This window comes from Lissotriton vulgaris, chromosome 10 (genome assembly GCF_964263255.1).
Source record: "Lissotriton vulgaris chromosome 10, aLisVul1.2, whole genome shotgun sequence".
NCBI classification, from domain to species: Eukaryota; Metazoa; Chordata; class Amphibia; order Caudata; family Salamandridae; genus Lissotriton; species Lissotriton vulgaris.
In genome coordinates, this window is record NC_141698.1 from 928,353,196 (window position 1) to 928,377,512 (window position 24,317).

The 24,317-nt window shown below is 44.0% G+C and overlaps 1 protein-coding gene across 1 annotated transcript in view; it reads left to right on the forward strand.

The window, feature by feature from the left end:
* Positions 1 to 14,296, forward strand: part of RPA3 (replication protein A3) — a 43,020-nt gene extending 28,724 nt beyond the window's left edge. The window contains exons 3-4 of the mRNA XM_086941921.1: positions 11,893 to 12,001; positions 13,565 to 14,296. Coding sequence (XP_086798047.1) covers positions 11,893 to 12,001; positions 13,565 to 13,647 — 192 coding nt within the window. The 3' untranslated portion in view covers positions 13,648 to 14,296. The remainder of the gene's footprint in view (positions 1 to 11,892; positions 12,002 to 13,564) is intronic.
* Positions 14,297 to 24,317: the final 10,021 nt, after the last annotated feature.

Here is a 24,317-nt window from a genome sequence, read left to right on the forward strand (position 1 = left end):
GGGTTGTGGGGGGTTGCGTGTGTGGGAGGTTGTGTGCGTGTGTGTGGTTGTGTGTGTATGTCCTGTTGAGTGCCACTCACAAGGCTGGGAAGCACCATATATACTGTTGAGGTCACCTCTGACGCAGTTAAGAGGTGTCTGGTGAGATGCAAAGCGCTAGATGCAGTATTGCCATGCAATGTGACGCAATTGCAATAGGCTAACAGGGTGGCATGAACAGGATGTATATATTTATTTACATAGTGCCTTACTATTCCTGTCGAGATGTTGACTTGTGCTGTAACGCACAGGCTGCTAAAAAAGCACCAACTATGCCTCTCGGGTGATTGAGATGCGAAGTGCTTGATGGAGGAGTGTCCCGTGGTGTGATTGTTACACAGTTGTAATACTGTGAGGCATGGGACGGCAATGCTGTGACAAAAAAAGCGAGAGCCTGTTGGGGCAGGGGGTGAGGCACAAGAATGAGAAGCAGCGTCTAATATGGACGTTGCGGGAGGCTTAGGAACGAGAGGTGAGCTGTGACGCAGTTATCAATGCAGAGGGATGAGGTGCTGTAATGCCCCATGATGGGTGCCCTGGTAGGAAACTGAAGGAGTTGGCAGCATTAAATAGACTGTTGGCCTTCTAACATAACGCTTGCGAGCCAGGAAGTCTGTAGCTGAGATGCAACCACTTGTGAGGCTCAGCAGGAGCAAGTGGGAGGAAGGAGTGGGAGAGGGGAAGAGATATAGATCAAAGCGCTTTCCTGGTGTCAGTGCCGCAGGCTGCACGTTTGGTTGTATCGCTGACTCCCTTTCAAAACACACAATCGTAAAAACGTATCCGCTATGCATATCATTTCTGAACTGTAGGTGTGTTGTATAAAAGTTCAAAAGAATAAAACTGATTTTACAACCATCAGAACAAAACCATGAGAACAATCGTTACTACTGGGAGTGGCTTTATAGGAGAACTCTATCAGACGGCGACAGCAACGACGGAACTGCAAGTTAGCGCAGAAGAGCGTTTATCTAGTTTTCGTAATAAAGGCGGTTGTTTGAACAGCTATCATAATGTAAACCAACAGATCTATTTAGCTCATTCAGCAGGAACCAACTTTGTTTACATTATCTCATAGCTGTGGCAATGTAACTCCTCTTTAAACAAGGGATTGCTTCATAAGCAAAGTTATTAGTTGCCGCTTTCACCTTTTAAAATGTGTATGTTTCAAAGTGTCTGATCGATTGCAGTTGTGATTCGTAAATCACGCTCGCTTAATATATAATGTGCCCCTGTGTAAAATTAAATTAAGATGGCCTATCCACACTTGTGATTTAATTTTCAGATGATGACATAGGACAATCTTACGCCTTCTCTCTATCGATATAAGTTGAGCAAACATTTCCTTTCCATGAGCCAGATAGTCTTTGGTAACCTACTGTGTGCAGAGTTTTTGGTGCACTCCCATCGCTGGAGATGTTCACTGTGCAGCCCGGGGCGGCCCCACCGTGCTCGCAAAGTACTGTGAGTCACGGAAGGGTGACCAGAACAACAACACGAACCAGAATCAATCTAAACATTGGGTCGGAACGACCAGCAGTGTGAGCAGACCAGTCAAATTTAACGACAAAGTGAACTTTCAATGCTTCAACAAGTCGGAAGTGTGCCAGGTACTTAGTACACGTGCAGTGGCACACACAAGTTAATGACGTTTAAAATGAGGACACTTTAGAAAGATTTGACTGCCGTTTTATACAACGAAGTGTAAGAAATACCCATGCACAATATTATTAATGAAAGGTACCAGTGGCTCTTTCTGTTTTGAAGTCAAAAGCAGGCTAAGACAAAGACCAACAAGACGGAGGGAAGGCAGAGAAGGGGAGGGGGAGGAGAAATGCGACACGGTGTGAAGCAGCAGGGGCCTTTGAAGTGAAGCTAAGCTTCACTTCAAAGGTGTGGGAGGAGTGCTGCTACGGCCTGGGGGAAGCTGCCTGGGGAGAGCGGCCGGGAAACTGAAAGTACGGCCGGCCATGAATAATTAGGGGAGGAGAAGCCCTTTGTGCTGGGCTGGCCGTGAATGCGCGTGCTTGTTTGGTCACGTGATTCACGTGAACTTAAAGAAAACCGCAGGAACGAAGCCCTTGGTTTGACGAGGATTTTCGAGACATGAATTCTCCCTCCGCTCCATGCGCTTGCGCGCATTGATAGGTCGCGAGACCTAAAAATCAGTTAACTTTTGGTGATCTATGATGTTGTATACTATACATCTTCTTGTAATGGGAAAGCATTAACAGCACTATCTCAGCCGACTTCGATGTCTCCGTATGAGTAGCTGGGCATTGTAAGCAGCGAATCAAATTTGCGACCGCTTGTTCTCTGGCCTGCCAGGCTAAAAATTTCCCCGTAAAATTACTTTCTTCATAAACTTTTTGTGATTGCCTGCAAAAAATCTCCTCGCTCTGGGCAAAAAAATGTACGCTCAATTCCCGCTTGGCCTCATTCAGTTGGTTTTGAACACTGCCAAAGGGATTCTGCTGCCGCAGGTCTGTTAGAACCTGTATTTTTCGTTGTAACGAGTGCTTTATTAGATCTCGGCTAGAAACGCACGAAAGCGTTCTCGCCAGAGAACTATAGCTGCCGGGATTGGAATGTGGCTACAAGACCTGGCCACGCGCGCTGCATTCTCTGTCTGCGGCGGATTTCGACCCGCGCCTTCGGATTGAGTCGCACGCGTGAGCTTGTAACGTAGACAGCTCACGCGCGCGACCCAGTACCAAGGCGCGCCTCGGAATCCAACGAGGCCATGCTTCTGAATGCTGTGCGCCTTGTAGGTTTCAGTTTCTCCCCCATCCTGCCCCGCAGCACACCCCCATCCTGCCCTGCAGCACACTGTCGCCGTCCTCAGTGCACAGATGCCTCAGCACATGCACCTCTGACCCGGCTTGCAGATCCCAGGGTTGCCAACAATGGTATTTCAATAAAATCGTTCAGTCAGCTTTTGGGCATTGGAAACGAGCTCGAGCCGCCCACCAATAATGGTATATTGTACGAACGTCTTGCCCTCTCTGTATAAAGGACAGCAGATAAATTGCAGCAGATGGCTGTGATTGAAATGAAGCTCTTTAATGATTGTTTTTATTTGCACACAAGACAGCGTTTGATTTCTCGCACTGTGGAACTGTTTCTTAAACGTATTGCTCTTTTTATATATTCTGGTTTATTGTTGCAATGGTTTAAATTAACTGCGCAAACAAATAAAACGTACTTACTCCCTCTCTGCTATGATGCAGGTTAAAAAAAAAAGCTCAGCTGTTCGCGCTCGTCGGACAATCACTGGCTGGGAGAGAGGCTGACAAGGCGGCGCGAGGCTTGAATTAAGTGGGACCCCTCCTATAGTGGCCGAGTGCATTTGGCAGCCGTGGTGTTAGCATAATTACCCGGATTAGGCTCCGACGTTGGATAATAAAGTGCTTGGTTTTTTTTTGCTCTGTTAATTAGCAGCTGCAGTAGTTCTTCTCTCATTTTGTCCCTGGCGGCTTTTTGTGTCGAGGGTGTCGCACCTTTGTCACACTGCAGACTGAACCTTTCACCTCTTATATCAAGCTGGCGCGCATTACCGATGCATACATTAATTTCTGGAGAAAAAACCAATTTACATATTTCTTGCATTCTCTTAATCTCTTCCTGCAGCGCTATGACACTGCCAGCATTGACCGCATCATAGCACTTTTTTTCCTTTTTTTTTTTTTTTTTAACTGTGCCAATGCCCGCCCTCTCATGCTCTTCCCAGCACAGGCATCCCTGCCCACCCCGGGCCTGCAGACAACAAACACGTCTCCCAGGACAACAGCACTCTGTCCTCAGTGAATGCGATCTCCTGGAGGGCTGGGGGTCCGACCGGCGTGGTGGGGGGAGGCGGGGGTCAGTGGCAGCGGGAGGCCTGAGAGAGGCCAGTGGCAGCAGGAAGGACAGGGACGGCAGACTAAACTGGAGGGCAGTGCCAGTACACAGGACAGGGACGGGTGACAGTGACGACCTGCAGGACCGTGGTAGTGACATCAGACAAGACTAACAAAAGGCAGGGTTGGGAGGGGCGCTGATAGGACAGGACAGGAATACAGACAGGAGGGAGGATGGAGGCCAGTGACGGTGGGCATGACTGAGGAGGCAGCGACAGGACCAAAGGCGCCAAGTCAGCTCTTTAAAACCCCCCAATAATTACCCACTCATTCATTTATGCCCTGAAGCCGGATGTCTGTCCACCCCTCTGCATTTCTCCTCCATCCGACAGGGACATCACTCAGGCCGGGTTACAGACCCACGGGAAGCCCACTCTCCCCCTCCCCCGTTAATGGTCACACATGTTATTGCTTCCAAGAAGGCACCCCCCTCGCCACCCCCATGTCTTCACTTCTGCACTACGTGCCTCACGGAGTTGTGGGTATACCTACTTCTGCCTCAATAGCTGGCAGGGCAGTAACCACTCTCCACTTACACAGAATATCACCGACATGTACATTTGCCTGGCGTGCACACGGGCATGATGGCTTGCTCGAGCACCCCCGCCCTCCTCAGCATGCAGACATAAGTGTTCTCTGCCTGTTGTGTGTACTGTACAGAAAAATGGGGTGCGGGTAGCGTTGGTAACGGACCACTCTCACAGTATATTTGGGGGCTCCATCCCCGTTCTCTCCTCTCCTGCTTGTAGCGAGACCCCCTTAATTTGAGCCTTCCCGGTCTGTTCAATGTTCTAAATATTTTGTCTACTTGGCTACCATCAAACACACAATCGTCATGCTAATCAGGACTAAATCGTTACTCGGGATTATTATTGTTAAATTGTATGTCTCGCCCTATCTACCCCAAACGTTTTCATATTTATATGCCTAACCCATTATTTTATATTGTTTGTGTTCCACCCCGATGTTTTTATTTTTTTTTATTGCCTGCTGGGGGTTTCAGTATGGGATCATAGTGGGCAGGCCCATTCCTAGAAGGAGATGGTGAGCGGTCTTTTGTTTTTGCACGTTATTTATGGTCTGGTGGACGTGGTACAGGTAGGGTTTTTAAAAATTTATTTATTAGTTATCACTTTAATATGGCGCAAACTTTACCCACAGGTATCAGAGTGCTTTAAATCAGCATGCTTATAACAAGCAAGACTAGCACTCTATTACTGCCAACTTTGCTTAGCATAAGCAACATCTAACCATTCACAAACAATGTTTATATACCAATTGCAAATTAAAGAAAATAAATTGATGCAAAGCATTCATTTACAATGCCAGTAACTCAAACTTTAACGCTGCGAGACCTATTGCATTGCAAATGCTTGTATCCCTAGCAGCAGACCATTCTCCTGCGTCTTTCCCTATAACTATACCCCGAATAAAGGCCTTCAGAGAATCCCAGACAATATTTAGAGGAGCTGTGTCAATATTACGGACGATAAAATCTGTGATCTCTAGTTTTAGTGATGCAACCCACGCTTCATCATACAAATATTTTTTATTGAGCACCCAACGTTTGGGGACTCTCGTATTTTCCCCCAGAGCAAATTCGATAACTAACATCGCGTGATCAGAAAACCCATTGTGCAGAATGTTTTGATAAGAAAAATTGAGTTGTCTCGCTACGAGAAAGAAATCGATGCGGGAGAAAGACTTAAACCTCCCTGACCAACAGGTAAACTCTTTTTGTTTTTTTTTAAATGGGTTTTGCCTACGCCAATGGTCAGAGATCCAATATTGTCACGTCATTGGAAATAGATCTAAATGATTTAGGTTTAAGCTGCTTTTTTGAAGAAGTAGTAGAGTCCAGCTTCGAATTCATGAGAATATTAAAATCGCCACCGATGACGACATCCCCTCCGACCATCAGTAGGGATTGAAACAGATCCTCATACATCTCGGTTATCATTCACTGGGGCATAGAAACTCACAAAAGTCATAGGTCTTTGACTGTTTTTAATTTTGCATGTAGCCCAGCACCAACGACCAGAACCACACTCTTCTGTCTGAATAATTTCAGCGTGTACATGCTTATTTAAGAAGAGCGCCACTCCCCGCTGAGACTCATTACACAAAGAATAGCCATGATTTAAACCTAGAGAACTCTTCGATTCTAGTAACTGGAATGTTAGTGTCCTGTAACAGTATTACAGCAGGGTTTTCAGACTTAATCCATGTTTCAATAGCTCGCATTTTTTTATTGTTTAGCCCATTAATGTTGAAAGAAATAATTTTCAGACCCATTCTAGTAGATATTCAAAAATATTTAATTTTTTTTAAAATTTTTTTTTAGAAGAAACCTTGCAAAAATACTACCCATTCTTTGTCTATCCAGACTCACTTGTATCTGGGAGAAAAACTCTATAATAAAAAAAAAAATGATCTCAAGTCAAGGACTTACATTTTTTGTTCTTTTTTTCCCCACCCCACCCACCCGTGCCCCCGACCCCTGCACCCCCCCCGCCCCCCCCTGTCCTGTGGCCGATCTTCTGCACCTACTTCCCTCCCCTACGCAAGCCACAGAGCCTTAACCCCTAACATTGAGGTGTTGTGTTATTACACCCCTTAACCCCCTGAGCACCCTGCTCCGCATCCCTCCCCCTCCACAAGCCTCTAAGAGCGCATTATCCGCACAAAACTATATAACTTAACAAAGTAAGGCTCTTTTAGCCATGTGATATCTCAGCAGCTCCTGGGCTTCTGCCACATCTGACGAAATATGAAATTTGCCCTTAACCAAAACTTTCAACTTTGACTGCTGAGCAATCGTGGCTTGAGCTCCCTTGGCATTTAAGCAAATGCAAAATTTTGACAAACTCTTTCCTTCTACGAGCCGCGGCTGCGGACATATCAGAAAAGATCCCGCATTTAATAGTTTCATTAACAGGAAATTGTCTCTGTTGAATAGCCTTGGACACGATTGCTTCCTTTATCCTAACATCTGAAAAGTTTAACAGAATGGTACGTGGGAGTGTAGAATTGGGAAACGGCTGAGCCGGGACCCGATGAGCACGTGTAATTGTGAGGTCACCCTTAAATTCTGGGATCACTTTATGCTGTAAAAGAGGTGACCCAGTGGAGCGTATTGGATCCCTCAATTCCTTCTGGAACCCCATTATTCTGAGGTTAGATCGTAGATTATAGTTTTTTAGATCGTCTAGTTTTGTTTTCAATGCCCTTGAGGACTTATACACAGCTTTGAGATCTTTCTTATCCTCTGTCATCTGATCTTCCAGACTAGAAATTCTGGCCTTTGCCTCTTGTAGACGAGCAGGGAAAGTGGACACTAGATCTTCAATTTTATCCAATCGCTGGTGTATTAAAGCCAGTTCAGCTTTTTGGAACTTTTTGATCTCCCTGACTTCATCTAAAATCAGATTTAACATATCTTTAACAGACCTCTGCAACTCCCCCACAGTCTCGGTGTTCATATCAAGAATAGGACTGAATGGATACACTGAACCCGCAGATCTGAGATCAACTTGTAATAGTGAGGCATTTATCTTCTCCTCTACTTTTGGACCTACAAGTGGTGGGCTTTTGTCTCCATGTGATGAGATAGTGGCTGCCACTTTTGACCCCGAGCATAAATTGCCTGGCAGCAGCGTATCAGCAAATGTCTCCAAAGTATGGCCTAGTCCCGTAAAAGCAACAGGTTGGACCAGGCTACTAGTGATGGTCATAGTGGGCTTTATCTCAAAGAGAGGAAATTGATTTTGAACTTTAGGCGCACCCGGTGTCTTAACTTTATTTGCGTCCTTCAGGCCATCTTGAGCGGTTAGTGCAGTCTGAGCCACCTCCAAAAGAGTATTCGTTGCCCCCATCTCTGCTAGCACCACATTACCCCCTGGGCTAGTTTGACTAGGTAAAACGGTGAGAGACCCCTCCAGTTCATCTGAGCTTTCAGAGGAGTGTATGGAGACCTCCTCCTTGCAATCATCTTAACCTGCCAATCTAGCAGCATCCGCTGCTTCTTTAGCTTGCTGCCGGCGAGCCCTTGCCTTTGCTTGTGCATTCAGGAGTTTGCCCATATTCTGGTATTAGCAAGTCTCTAAGCGTAGAAAAAGCCGGGGGAAAGGGGAAGCTTTAAGTACTGAGGTCCTGAGTAAGAATGTACTTGAACTGACAGGCCCCAGGACCAAACGAACGAGAGTCAAAACGGATGTTCAAAGCAATATGGATGGGTATTAACAAAGAAAAACGGCCACCCTCACTTTGCACGTGTCCAGAGACCAGCCGCTGCCACTAGCACTACTGTTGCACCCAGAGTTTCTATGTGGTGGTGTTTTTTAAAGAGAAGGACTCTCCAAACGGCACTGGAGTAAGAAAGTCCACAAGTCCTGTAAGTCTGTAATCTATAGTCGGGAGTCCGCGGTCCGTAGGTCCGCAGGTATACTGGAGTCCGGGTTTTAAAAACGTCCTTTTAGACGGAGAGCAAGTCCCGAAAGTCTGCCGGTCCACGGGTATCAGGACTGTGAAAGGGCACAGAATCCAAGGCTTTACTGCCCTTGCTGGTTTGGCCGAAATGAAGGTGTTTCACTGCTGAGGCAAGAAAGCGCTGTATAACCGCTTTTCTCTGAAACGCCCAGCCACCGAAAAACGCTGAATCTGTACAGCGAGTACGGGAGCCGGCAGAATGCCAGCTACCTGCTGCCATCCTACTCATTGAGGGGAGGAGGCAGGAACAGGTGCACAAGTGCTACGTGGAACTCCATCGTATTGCTTTCAAACATCTGTCATACTTGGAAGAAGTTACAGGTGAAAATGTTGGCACAAACGGCTGTTTTTTTCAACTCCTTTGCAAATTTTCCTTTTTCCTACGGTTAGTTTCTATAAAGAAACCTTGAAGGATCTACACAAATGACCCCTTGCTGAATTCAGAATTTTGTCTACTTTTCTGAAATGTATAGCTTTCCAAGGATCCATTATTGGTTTCATACCAACTTCTACCATTTACTCGAAGACAGCTGAAAGCACCTAACATAGCAAAAATAGGCTATGTCCCAGTAAAATGCCAAAACAGTGTCAGTCTCTGAAAGCTGGCAAAATGGGGATTGCAGCCCCACAAACCCTTTGTTGATACCATTTGCAAGGGGGGGGGGGGCAGATGCTTTTAGTTGCAGCACTTTTTTCCCCCTTTTTGTAAAAAAAAAACTATTTTTTGATGTATTTTGGCTAATTTCTGGGTCTCCTCTAGGGGAATCCACAAACCCTTGGTACCTTTAGAACCCCCTTGATGTTGGAAGAAAAGGATGTAATTTTGGCGTGGATACCTTGTGTTCACAAAGTTACAGGGGCCTAAGCGCGAACTACCACAAATAGCCAAAAAAAGGGCTGGGGGAGGGGGAGGGGGGGGGGGGGCTAGCAGCGAAGGGGTTAGTCACCAGTCTGTTAAATTTCAACACAGCAGTATCACTAAAAGTACTCATTTACTTAAATTCTCTGTGTGATCCCACGGTAAAATTCATGTCCATACTTCGTTCAGGGAAATCTATTTAAAGATTACAAATGGCTGATGAAATGGAAGTACTTTTCGAACGAATAATCTTTGAATAGTCAGTCAGTCAAGTAATCTTTATTTCGGTCATAGACCTTAAAAGATGCAAAAATACATGAAACACTCCATATAAAAGCATCACAACACAGTTATCAATAAAATAAAAGTACACAGATTACTTTCCATAATATATATATTAAAATGTATGCGTAATCAGATCAAAGGCATTACATAACCAGGACAATATTATTGCACATTAACCAAGGCCTAGGGGATACATTAGACACAGGACTAATTCTTGATGTATAGCCAGCTCCTTCTCCACAAGGCGTTTAGGAAACAGGAAACAGAAATCCTAAGTGCCTGTTGGTATTGCTTTGTCCCCAAATTTCTACAAAGTTGGATAAGCCAACGTTGTCGAATTTTCTTGTAGGATGGACAGAAAAAGAAGACATGGGGCACAGACTCCTCCTTTGCCCCACATGCAGGGCATTCAAGTAGTTTATCTGACCATTTGTGCGAGAAAGCCCTCAGAGCCAGTGTGCCATGCCTAAATTGGGTGTAGTTTCCTAGTTTGGCTTGGTACAATCTCATTCAAGAAAGGATCAAGCTTGTACTCCTCTTTAAGAGTCAGAAAGTCTAAGGTTGTGGGACCCAACGCAGAGTTGGTGGTAACAACCTGCAGTTGTTTCTTACGATGAGTTTCACCAAGTCTGCTCGAGACAGCCTCAAGCACGCCATCTCAGGCTCACTCCAGAGATCCGAGAGTCCCAGCCTCTTACTTTCCTTTCTTATGTGGGCAAACCATTGAATTTTGGCTGCTCCGGGGAGTTTCATGAGTTCCTTAACTTCCTCTCTGAAGTACCTTAGTTCAGGAGTTACCCACAGTCTGCGCCAGTGTACCAGGAGGTGGAGACTGATTACTTCATCTATGGGTCTAATATCGAGGTCCATTCTTAAGGGGATAAGGGGAGTGCTAGCTGGAAGGGAAAGCAGAGATCTCAGAAAACAGTTTTCCGCCTTAAGGATATCTTCTGGTCGGCAGTGTCCCCACAGTTCTGCCCCGTATAAGATGGCTCCTCTGGCTTGGGCGTTATAAATTTCCAGGACAGAAGCGACCGGTTTAGCTGAGGATTCCCGGTGTCGTTTTATAACACCCCCTGTCAACTGCACCAACCTAAGTTTGGCCTTAGCTAACTGAGGTCCCCAGTCCATGTTATCACTAAGGGTGATGCCCAGATACTCTACAGTGACTCTATCCAGTACAATGCCATTTAGGGAGGGATTAGCACGAATGGTCTTTGGTGGGTTACAGACCATATACTTTGTTTTTGAGATGTTTATCTCCAACCCTCTTTTCTGGCAGAAGCTGGCAAAACTGTCTAGAGCACGCTGAATTCCCATCTGGGATTTTGACAGGAGAAGGGTCGTCAGCAAACATGAGTGCCACTGCCTGTTCTCCCCGTATCTTGGGTGCATCAATATCTTTGACCCTCTTAAGATGGGCAATCAGGGCGTTAACATAGAGACAGAAGAGGGTGGGCGCCAAGACGCATCCCTGTCTCACACCTCTGTTGACCACAAACCTAGGGGTCAAGGTACCCCTCTTACCACTTCTGGCCTGCGCAAAATTGTTTGTGTGGAGTCTCTTAAGAAAATTAAGGAGAGAAGTTGGAATTCCCATATCTGCAAGGACATCCCAAAGAATATCCTGGGGTACCAGATCGAATGCTGTTTTGAGGTCAACAAAATTAAATAGAGACTGCCACCCTCTATTTTAACAGTTTACCAATATAATAATTGCAATCTTAAAAGTTGGTCAACGGTAGATGTTTTTTTCTCAAACCAGCTTGGTAGGGACTCTGTATATCCGCTTCCTGCATTCAGTTCTGGAGGCGGTCAAGAATAATCTGTGCCAACAGTTTTTGGCTCACATCGATCAGGCTGATTGGGCGGTAGTTTACAGGGTTTAGTGGGCAGCCTTTCTTAAATATTGGGACTATTTCTGCCCCCAACCAAGTTTCCGGTATAGGGGAGTCCTGCAATATGGCATTAAAGACCAAGGAGAGGTAAGCATATAGTACAAAACAACCTGTTCTAATATATTTCCAGTAAGATCTACTGGTTAGCTGGCCTAATAAATGTACTGATTATTTGTAACACCACAAACCATATGATAGAACGCTACAATTAGTGATTTATTCATCTAAAACTACAGCGGATTGAGTAAGTGTGTAACTCACAGTGAGTAGGCTGCAAAGTTCATTACTTGAATATTGTGGGTGAAGTGTACTGACTAGGTGGGGTCCGCCTACAAAGTCCCATTCAACTTGTAGATGACATGGAAATAAGTTGTATATTTAGTGTACACATGAGGCTCTAATAAAAGTTCTTAATGTTTTACAGCTAGATGAAGAGCTCTCTGGAGTCATTGAAGTAGTCGGAAGAGTTACCCCCAAAGCAACCGTCATGGGCATGTCTTATATTCCTTTCCGTGAAGAAACAGCAGCTTTTGGTAAGCGCAAACCTATTGCCATCTTAGTATTGACCTCTTATCTGGTTTAAGATATAATATATATATATATATATATATAACACACCACGAACACCATCTCAACAAAGTCAGAAGCCACTGTAGGGGAATGCACTGGAGTCTCTTTATTGAGGCTGAAACAGATGAGCATGGGCGTATGCATTTCGGCCGTGTGGCCTCTTCTGCGCCCCAGGTGTATCAAGTGAGATTTCCCGCCCAACAGTTCTGCTCCCATTCATATAGTTCTGGTTGGCTCCACCCCCAAGCGGAGATCTGTGTCACCTGCTTCGATGCAAACGGGTGAAGCAAACTACATGTCCCAGCATGCAGTGGTTCTTGCCAGGATTTGTCGCCCCATATACTGCACTCGCGGGGGTCTAATCCAAGACGGATTTTATTGCACACAATTCACAGGTTGACGCGTTTCATCGGTACGCCTTCGTCAGTATGTGTGTGTATATATATATGTGTGTATATGTATATATATATATATATATATATATATACTTTTTTTAATTAAAACTCTTATAGGGTTAATTTGTCCAATTCTGTAGTTTAATTGTTTACTAATGATTTTCCACCACTGTATTTTCCAGAACATAAATGATGCACGTCAAATTATTTATATTGGTTATATAAAGAAAGGTGAAAGATACTTTACCTTTGTGCAGTTCATGAACACTTTATTTTCCATTCTCCAGGTTTCATTTTCACATTTTCTAATGAGTTCCTGGGATTGAGACCTAGGTCTTCATATGACCTCATATGACCTATGCAAACGTTTGATCACCTACTACATGCTGCCCCAGGGCTGGCAATTAACATAAGCAGCACCCTATCTGAACCTTTTGGGAGTTACATTAAAAGACGATAGATTAATGCAGATTGATCAGTGGGTGTTTTATATAACTTGATGATCCTCCTCCTCCATGAACTGTTTTGAGATGTTCCAAGCGTAGATTTGTGATCACTTGTTGAATGGTAATAGTTTGGAAAAGGTCAATATTTGGAAATGCAAAACTGCTCCAGACCAGTGGGACATCGCACATCTGGTATGAATTAACCTTGTCAGAACCTAGATGGATGGACCAGAAGCCTTCCTGGGAGGCATGAGGGGGCAAGGATGGAGTTCCCTGCTTCTCCATTGCATGCTTTTGTTAATACAAAGCATCATGCATGTTTGAACTGGGTAGGAACTCTGTGGGAAGTGTTGACTATGGGGCAGATTTGCAATGCTTCCTGACAAGAACTGCATCTTCAATCCGAATTAAGACTCTGAAACCACAACATCTTGCTTGCCGTTAGTCTTTGTAATCATCACAAGGTTTCTCTGCTTCAAAGAGGACACTGTTTAGAGATACAATCGCTCCTTGTCTCTTTCTGGTTGTGATTTCTGACTACCTCTTAGGAAAATAAACTACTTAAATACATTAGCAAATGCCTTTTGCTTCATGCGTTTTCAGTGATCTGCTTTGTTTGACTACAACTATGTATCATTTAAAGATTTGTTGTTAATCTTACATATCACTTTTTCCCCCCCCACAGATCTTGCACTTTACGATGAAGCACTAAAAATTATCCACGAGTTTCCGCAGTACTTTCCATTTGGGGTCGTGCGAAGTGAATGATTTGTGTGTTGCAGCAGTAGTCCTAAAAACGTCTTAAACTGTAGAGGCTGCCGATTAATGGGATTGAGTCTGTCTTTCTTTTTGTCCAGAGAAGATTCTGATCTAGTTGCTTTTTTTCACAAAGGGCCATTGCATGCCATTCCAAAGTGGCAGAAATGTTAGTTTTGTTTAGTGGGTTGCATTCACGCATTCCTTGTGTGCAATTGCCTATTTCCATAATAACGCTCACCAGATTGGTGAACTGTTTTGTAGGAATTTATACATACCCCAGTTTTTTGCTCCAGCTGCTGCCTAGCTATGTTTGCTTAAAAGTAGACCTCTGTTAAAGTACTTTACGATGTTCAGTGCATGCTTGCATGAGAGGCACTGGCATAATGTGGTTTCGCAAATATCCCCACCTAACATCTTTACTCTCATTTCATGCACTTCGGGAACTTCGTTTTCATCAAGGACATTATCAGTTAGGTTGTTGGAAGTGCAAGCTGAATAGGGGTTGTCTTTTCCTTACTTCAGTCCTTGTGTTTTAGAGTTGAAGCTACACCTTATTCAGAAGTAGATTTTGTTTCTTTTGTTCATATAAAGAAATGTGGATCAGCACACCGTGTGATTTCTGTTTTTTTTTTTTAAATAAAACAATATTTATATTAAAGTAGTCCCTTTTTTATTATTCAGCACAAACCTATTGATTGACGGAATATTTTAGTTACAGGAAGAGTTGTTAATATTCATTTAGCCTTTGCTTGTATTTCAGTACCTGTCATTATTTAGGGACCAACTAAGCTTCAACATAACCTCAGTGAAACCTACTTGAGTGTTCAGCCACAAAATGTTTTCCTCGTTAAGTGGTCATGTTTATGAACCTTTTTCTGTACATTTCCAATTTTAATTCCCTTTTAGAAGTGGTTGCAGCAAAAAGGCCTGCTTTATCTGTAACTGTCTAAATCTACACTTTTTTGTTACAATTCATTTTCTTGTTTTTATCATCATGTAGCTTTATGATACAATATATATATATATATATATATATTTATATTTATATTTTGGGGGAACCTTTATTATTACTTCAAGAAAATACAAGCATGGGCCTACAACCACTCCTGCCGGCCGCTAGTCAAGTCGTAAGTACAGCAATCAATGTGGGAAAATATAGCAGCCCGAAAACCGGGGTCTAACAAGTGTCCAGGATGTGACTTGTATTCAGCATACTGGCCGGAATTCAGGATTCATGAAGGTTCATTTTATAATAAAGAAAAAAGTAAGAGTTAATGCCATACGGTCATACATGGTCCTACAATAACAAGCATAAATAAGGAAATCCGCAAATGTTGCAAATACAATTGAAGTATTGGGGGTAAGGTACACGAGTCAGGATAAATGTGAAATCAAACCCGTACCATAGCAAAGCTGCACCCCACCCCTCAAAACGAAACCTACTGTAGGAAACATGAAAAACAACGACACCAAAAAGGAAGAAAGACAAATGGGCTATAGAAACAAATAACGGACAGATGAACAAACCCCATCACCCTGCACCCATGCAGAAGGCCACGGCCCCCCCTCCCCCAGCAGCGTGCCTGTCGCCCTAAATAGGAGACCCGAAATATAGAAAGAAGAGAAAGGAGAAAAGAAGAAAAAAGTGAAGGGCCCTCAATCTCGCCAGCCGACAAAACTACCCCGCCCCCCCCCCCCCACCCCCGCGCCCAGTAAACATCCTAAAAGCAAAATCAGAATAGCCATGGAAAACATTAATCATTGACAGCACCGTCAATGAAATCCCCGTCGAGAGTCACACAAATCACCGTCAGCCATCAGTAAGTCCACTGGATCCTAGACGGTATCACCCCTGGCCCTGTCTATCAGTAGTACCAACATGCGTCCAATTATCAATCGGCATACAGAGCGGCGTGGAAGGTCCAAGTGTTCCGGGCAGACCGGGCCATGTTATTACTCCATGGAACTTCAGCAACCAAAACCCAGCCGAATATGTATGGCGGAAATCCGTCTGTGACGGAATCGACCCCGAAAACATCCCAAGTCCGAACACAGTCTCACCATCCAAGGAGAGTCACACCATCCAACAAGCGCTGAGACATCGCCGGGGCAGCCCAAGACCTAGATCAACGTTGTTTCCCCAGCCGCAGATTAGATATGTGCCCGACGAGTCACTCACATGTACTACAGATCTGTCCAAGGCGATCTCATGGGCCGGGTCTTCCAGCGTCTCCACGAACCTAGGCGTAGCTGGAGCACTCTTCACCGCCATAGACGCGGGCAAGTCGGCACCTCCTTGAGATCGAACTGTGCCCGTGTGGAACGGCGGGACAGCAATGGCGGCCATCCTTCTTCCCAGGTCCCGGGAGTTACGGATCTGGGTCGCATGCAGGGTCATCAGAGCAGCCAATACATCTTTGGACGTGGGCTCTTTCTCATACCGCCAAACCCCTAAAGTCTCCCGCAAGGCAGCTTTGCTATCCGGCTGCGATCTGCGGAAGAGTGTGCCAGCCGCCATCTTAGCTGATCCGGCCTCGTCTCTCCTCGCCTAACCTCGGGACTAGGCCCCACACCAGGGCGCAGCAGGAGGAACAGCGAGGACCCAGAAAGTCAAGGCAGGCTTCCCGGAGTAGAGCAACCAAAGGGCTAAACAAAATCTCTGCCGCTCCACGGGAGCAGCCCGCCGATTCCGGGGGAAGTCCTAAATTATGCTCGGGCACAACAATGGAAAGGGGGCCAAGTGGCATGCACCCCCCCTTGATACTGCTTTGCCACGCATCCCCACGAGGCACTCCGCTAGATGGACTGGGTCGTCACTGTCGCTATCGGCCCATCAAACCTCCGGCGCCCTCCGGCCGGCTCCACACCTCCACCAATGGCCGCTGTCGTCGTAGTCGCGGCCGGCTGTGCATCTCACTCGACACCCCGGTCCCAGCTTTGTGAGGGGCGCAAAACAATCGGGGACATTTCTTTGGGTCTGCCGCACGTAGAAGCCTCAGGAGCCAACGGTAAGTGAAAGTTTTCCTTCGCCTACTTGAATATGCTGTTACGGCTCAGGATAGTTGCCAGGATGTATGCGCGGGGTGAGAGGGCCCACGGAGCCGAGCGTCTATGCGGGCATCTCGGTCGCTGGCTTGGCTCCTCCTCTATGATACAAAATATTGAACAGTAGAATAGCAGTATTGTTTTAGATCTGCTTGCCAATGGACCACCTAAGATTTTTGGCCCTAAAGTGTGTGTGTGTGTGTGTGTGTGTGTGTGTATATTAAATATTTATTACCCAGTGGCAGTTGCCACTGAGTATTTGTAGTCAGGACCACGCTTTCATAGGAAATGGATTTAATGGTTTGAAAGCAACTTTGGCACTGTTAGAAGAATCTTGACAAATTCTTCCAAAAAAAGTTTTCACCCGCCTCTGCTCCTTCCTGGAAAGTTTCCGGTAAATCTGTTGAGTGGGGTCAAAGGAATCAAGCATTGGCAAAGCCAATAGGTCTTGCCAAAGTGAGATCAGTTGGTTATGTCAAACACTGGGGGAAAACATGGTGTGGACAACAGGAGTGGAGTGGGAGGGAAGGAAGGGGCAACAGAAAGAGTAGTAAAGCGGAGGCAATGGAGTCGTTAAGAAAAAAAGTGCTTTGTAAACCTCACCAGAATTTTGTTGTAAACCACATTTACTAGATTATATGATGTACATGTTCTGTGCTTTAGCATATACCACTACCTGTAATTCACGGTGATGACATTATGCTTGGTGAGTTATGTATATGTTGATATGGTGCTCCATGCTTTTGATAAATATTACTATTACATAGATAGGGGTCCCAGACTATGTATCATTCGCATATACAAAAACATTGCAAAGTACTGTGTACGCATTACTAATACTCCGACTTTATGAGTGATGTTATTTATTAACACCCTCATTGTCATACATTTCATGTATTGTACATATTCAGCATAAATACATGTGCCCGTAGTAGAAAAGGGAAGGGGGGAGGTGTTTGGTGAGGATCAAGGAAGTGAGTGGACATTTATAATGGTTGTATGTGATCACACAAAATTTGACTGGTTCATATCGCATGGGCACATAAAATTGTTGCCACAAACATTAGTAGATATACATGACGCACATATTTCAGAATGGTAGAGGGCGATACACTCTCATACACCGAGGCATATATCAACCAATTAATCGAAGATAGAGCTAATCAATTCCTTTCATCGGACACACCCAACATTGACTACTCTTTTTTTTAAAAAAAATTTTTTTATTCTTTCACAGCAAAACTGCGGAGAAAACAAAGTATTCAGTTCACAATTCCATAATCTTCCACATTTGTAAGAAAACGCTAATCAAAGCAATGTTGTTACATCCAAATAATAATTCAGTCCTCATGCTAATCCCTGAACGCACTCCAGATTTTTATGCCCAGTCTTTTTTTCCTCAGTCCTTTGATAGAGAAGAGACTCCACTCCAAATTATATAAACTAAGCATTCTGGCACGCCACTGATGAAAGTCCGGTGGTTTTTCCTGTAGCCACTCCGTAGCTATACACAGGCGTGCAACGGTCATTGCAAAGAATATAAAATGACGATACTGAAAGAGTGATTCCGCTATCCTATCCTTTGGAATTTTACCCAATAACAGCATTGCTGGAGTGATAACCGATGTTTTGAGCACCAAAGCCAAAAAATGTTCAAGATCTCCAATATAACCCTGAAGCTTAACACAGCTATAAAAGATATGTTTCGCCCCAGCATCATTTTCCCCACACCGGAAACACTTGCCTTAGTTTCCTCCTCCCCATTTTGCCTTTCTTTTATTGAGTGTAATAGAAGTCATATAAAGTTTTAAAAAAACTGGGCTTTCAAATTTGCAGACATTAAGGCCTCCTTAGATGGTATTAACAGGTCTTCCATTTCTATCTCTGGGTCTCCTAGTGAATCTCTCCATTTTAGCTTTACTTTTTCTATATCATCGTTCTTAACAGATAATAATAATAATTGATATACCACTCCAATTTTAACAGATCTCCTGATTCCTTCAATGACTTTATTTTGATCCATCTTCCCTCTTCGCCGATTTAAATCACAAATTTGTAAATATTTGAAAAAGAAACTCCTGGGCAACGAAAACTGGTCTTTCATCTCCTCTAAAGATTTATGAATCCCTTCCTCATTAATCAAATCTCCCAGGATCCTAATCCCTTTCCGCTGCCATATTAAAGCGTATGTATCAGAAAAGATACCTGGTAGGAGCCTATAAGCGCTGAAGGGTGTATAGTACGATACTCTGCCTATCCCCATTATTTTTGCAAACCATTTCCAAACCTTAAACGCTCCCAGCTCTACCTTGAACCTGGTTCGTTTGTAATAGCTCCCATCAATCTCTTTAACTAAAGATTGCTTTGCACATGCACCTAACTGAATTTCAAAAATATTTGGGGCATTAGCCACTTCGGTTCCTGGCTCACCAGTGATCAAAACCCTCATCCTTAAAAGAAAACAGGTCACATAATACAAATAAAAATCTGGAACCCCCAGTCCTCCCCTCAAAAATGGTAGTCATGAAATTCATAGCCCTTCTAGGTCTTCCTGGGCTCTAGATAAATTTCCCACACCTTGCCTGTAGTGCCTGTATTTTATCTTTGGAGATTTCTAACTGTATAGACCTAAATAGGTATAGGACGTTTGGCAGCACATTCATTTTTAAAACATTTGACCGTCCAATAATGGTTGGATATAAGCGTTCCCATCTATCCAAAGATTGCCTAATTTTGGACATAAGCGTATTCCAATTAACTTCACTAATTCAGCCATGTTTGCCCTTAGTAGAATACCTAAATACGTTGCTTCCTTTACTACCCTACAATCCTGCCATACTACAGTCTCAGAGCAGAGAATCTGAGTTTTTGCCTCATTCAGTTTATATCCAGCTACTGTCCCAAAGACCTTTTCCAGTCGCTCAATTTCTTTTATTGCAGTGCCGGGGTTTGTAGTTGTCACAGCAATATCATCGGCATAGGCAAAAACCGAAAAATAATATTCATCAACTTTATAGGGTGGGATCAAAACATTCCGACTTAATTGCTCTATAAAAGGATTAATTTAAAGGGAAAACAAAAGAGGGGAGCAGGGACATCCTTGTCGTGTACCACGTGTGATTTTAACAGTATCCGAAAGTAGGCCCATAGCAGATATCTTAGCCATAGGATGTAAATATAAAGACTGAATTGCATGAATAAATTTCTGGCCAAACCCCATCTCTCTCATTAAATTCCACAAATATAATAACTGTACAAGATCAAACGCTTTTTCCGCGTCAAGCAGAATCAGCGCAAGATCGTTTGTTTTCACAGCAGCTATATCAAATAATGAGATGACTTTATTAACATGTTCTACCGTCCCTCTTTTTGGTATAAAACCATGTTGGTGATATGAAACTAAAGAGATCATGCAGTGAGTTAACCGATTAGCTAATATTTTAGAGTATATTTTATTATCCACATTTAGCAATGATATCGGCCGATAAGAGCCTACTACCTCTGGTCGCTTTTCCTTCTTACAGAAAACTGCTGTAGTTGCTTCAGCCCACGACCTTGGAGGGAAACCAAGCTGAGCATTCTGAATAACTTCTAATAACTCCTCTTTAATATCATCATAAAATTGTATATAGACCTCTGTGGGTATTCTATCAGGACCAGCAGCTTTTCCATTTGCAAGACTTTTCACAGCTTTTTCCACCTCTTCCCCTGTGATAGTATCTTCCAACCATTGTGCCTCTGTTGGATCTAGTCTTTTTAAACCCTCTTCTAACATCACTGCCCAATATAGTCCACCATCCACATCTTTCTGTTGGTCATAGAACTCTGAATAAAACTGTTGAAAGATCTTGAGTATTTCTTGTGGATCCGAATGAACCACCCCCACAGAGTCCGTCATTTGCACAATATTTCTGGCTGATTACTTTATTCGCAATTGTACCGCCAATTTTTTCCCTATTGCTTCACCATACTCGTGCTTTTCCATCCTAGATGTTAAGAACCTCCTTGCATTATCTACAGACCAAAATCCTAGCACTTTCGCTCTATCCTTTGCAACTGTGTCCTCCAATTTACCGAAGTCGCTCAACCCGCTAACTACCCCCTGCATCAGTAATGTTTCAGATTGACTTAATTGCTGATATAGTCTGTCTAACTCCTGTCTCGCCTTCCTTTGATTCTTGAATGAAAAGCTGATACATTCCCCCCGGAACCCCGCTTTCAAAGTGTCCCAAATAATGGCCTGTGTGATAGAACCCTTATTTTCCTGAAAGAATAGCTTAATCCACTTCCTCAAATGATCCCTAAAATCACTATTTGCCACCAGCTTCTTATCAATTGTGAAATTAAACTGTTTAGGCTTGAATAAGCCCGCAGCTCTCTTCAGTACTATAGGAGAATGATCTGATGAGATCCTAGGATACACGGTTATTATCGCTCCTTCTATTACAGAGATCGGGGCAGAAAAATAATCAAGTCTGACCAATTTTTTGTGAGGATAAGAATAAAATGTATACCCACTATCCTGTGATCTTATATGCCCCCACACGTCCACCAACCCTTGGTCCTGAACTAAATTCAATAATGCTTTATATACTTTTGGCTTGCGACCCTTGTACTTAGCGAACCCATCTCTCAATGAACTGTTAGTCCAATTAATATTCATATCTCCACAAAGCACTACATGCTGAGACCAGGTGGCTGATTCCAAATTCACTTCAACTAGAGCTTCCGGGTCATCTCAATTTGCACCATCGATATTGCATAATGTCAGCTTTTTACCATCCACACAACATTCTGCAATTGCCCATCTTCCTTTTTTATCAGCTAATGTCCTTCCCGTTGTTACATTGTTACCCTTACACATAATGCCCACACCACATATCAGGCTAGACTGTCCCGTAGTAATCACCAATGAAAATCCAAGTTCTTTTAAGACATCTCTTTTTACCCATGGTATTTGAGTTTCCTGCAAACATAATAGATGTGGTGCAATATATCTTAATTCTGCTGTAACTTTCTGTCTTTTTTTAATATTATTTAGCCCCGATACATTTAATGAGCAAATTTTTAATCGTTTAGAAGCCATTGGTCATAAATATAATATAAACAAACTTTTCCAAAACCAACAGACATTCCCCCCCCCCCGCCTAGCTCCTACACAAAAAATCAGGCATATAGAATCAAATCATTCCAATATGTTAGAATACTGAAACTACCTAAACCTATAAATCCCTCTGTACCATACTCTTTACGCAGTTTGCTGTGTTCAAGAACATTTTTCCCCCCACACCCCCATGTGCACCTCCCCTGCAACCCCCCTACCCTGGTTCCCCCCCACCCCCCCCACTTTATTGAGGCTTCGGGACTTATGGTCCTGTTGATGCGAGCTAGCCCCCATCTACCTGCCTTCGCCCACGGGCATGTTATTCACTTTAGTGTCCAAAAGAAAATCAATATTTAAACCACTGCCGTCCGAGAAGGAGCGGTGCAAAAGAACAATAAACCATTACTTTTTGTGTCCATAAAGGCCTTTGCTGCCACAGCCGTTCTTTATACACAACTTTAATTTTAGCTGGGAACATCAAATAAGCTTGGGCCCCCTTAGATTGGAAGTCTGGAATTAGTTGTCTAAACTGCCATCTCAAATCCACGGATTGTCTACAAAGGTCAGCGACGTACGAAAAACTCCCAGCCAAGGGCATTCATTTTCTTATCCGGTCGAGCTTTGGTGAATATTTCCTCACGTGCCAGAAAGCTATTAAATGCCACTAACATAGCTCTCGGTTTTTTATCGCGATGATCCCGTTGGTTTATTCTGATGTTAAAAGGGAACCGGTGTGCCCTTTCCACCTCCCGCTCCCAGTCCCATCTTGTGGACTCGGGAAATGACTTCTTCAGGAGCTCAATCATGAAACCTCGGGTATCTGACCCCTCCTTGCCCTCCGGAATTTGCAAAAACCTCAAATTATTTCTTCTTGAGCGATTTTCTAAATCAGTAAGCTTCCAATTAATGTCATCCTTATTAGCAAGTTGTGCCGCCATAGCCTTCTTCTGCTGCAGAAGCTCATCCTCCAACGTAGAGATACGTACTTCAGCTTCATTTGCTCTCTCCAGAAACTCAGAATGTGATTTGGTCAGACGCCTGACAGAGTTTTGAAGCTTTTTACATGAATTCTGGACTCTCAAGCTGTCCTGCCTGTGCTCATCCCTTCCTTTAGCTCCTTCTAGTTTATCTCCCTCCTGAGTTAACCACAATCTGTGGAATGTTCCAGCATCATAAAAATCTGAGCCCTGATCTTCTGCATCAAAACTGCTATGAAGACTATGCAGACTTCCTCCTTCCATACTCATATGTGTGGCATACTGCTGCACAAGATCCTCAGTTGATGACGCTAAGTGTTCTGACAAGGAGTAAAAATCAAGTCTGCTCTCTATATTTTTGACCTGGGCATAAATTGAGCTCTCGTTTAAAACATTGACTATACTCTCAATGATAAAATATCACGCTTAGAGAGACTGGAGAAAAAGCTGATCCGCACCAGATTACATGGGCATCTTCTGGCCAAATACTTAAAATCTAACATCAACTCTATAGGCTTACAAGTGAAGAACGAACCGGCCATCTTTATTGCTGTGCTCAAATTCAAAGAGGGGTTCAGCTTCGTGGCCAACAACTGCTCCCGGCACTGGATGGTGCCGGGAGTAGAGACAGCCGCAGAGCAGGTACAAATACTGCAACGGGAAATCGCCAGCCTACGATCTGAAATTGCTGGTGACACCGCACTACAAAATGCCAAGGAAGCTCTAGACAATCTGGGAAAAACTTAGAAAGATTTTGAGACCAACGCACAACAAAAGAAACTTGGAAAAACTGGCCAAGGACATCAGGTTCTATGATAAGAAAAATACATACCCGTATTTAAACGAAGATAACTACAAGCAAGACACTCAAGGTCGTTTTACAGGTAGAGGCAGAGGTGGCTACTGTGGTCGTAAGAATTCCACCACATTCTCAGACTCATCATATAATACTGATAGTGATAACAGACCAAGGCGGATTCAATCAAGGCTAAGGATATCAAGGCGATTGGAACCAACCACAAGGCACTTGTCAAATCTTTTTTAGGAGAAGTTCAATGGTGCCCACCGGGAGGCAGGGGAGGCAATTGGAGAAGAGGAGCACCAAGAGGACAGACTCCCCCAAACCTCAACTGTAAAGGTGGTCGTGGGAGAGCCCAGAAGCAAGTAAATTTCCCAACAGAGCCACAGGGAGATCTCAACATGCAGGAATGTCTACTGTTGGTAATAGAAAGAACCTCCCCTGTAGTTAATCTCTCGTCTTACATACTCAAGGAAGAAGAGACCAAGATCTTGAGTAAAGGACTATCTTTTGTCCCCACTGCATACCCTAACACATTCTTGATCAAAACTGAACTCCTGGAGGGGGCGTGGCTAGCAGCCGATGATGGCGGCAGCCTAAAAGGAGAGCTCCGTGATTAAGGCGGCTCCCAGGTCAATCCGCACATCTATCCGGCAATAAAACTACCCAGGCGGGAAGGCAGCGAAGCCTAGGACCAGGCGGCGGCAGCTCGAATTCGCCGGACCTCAATCCGAGGTCAGGAACACCAGTCAGT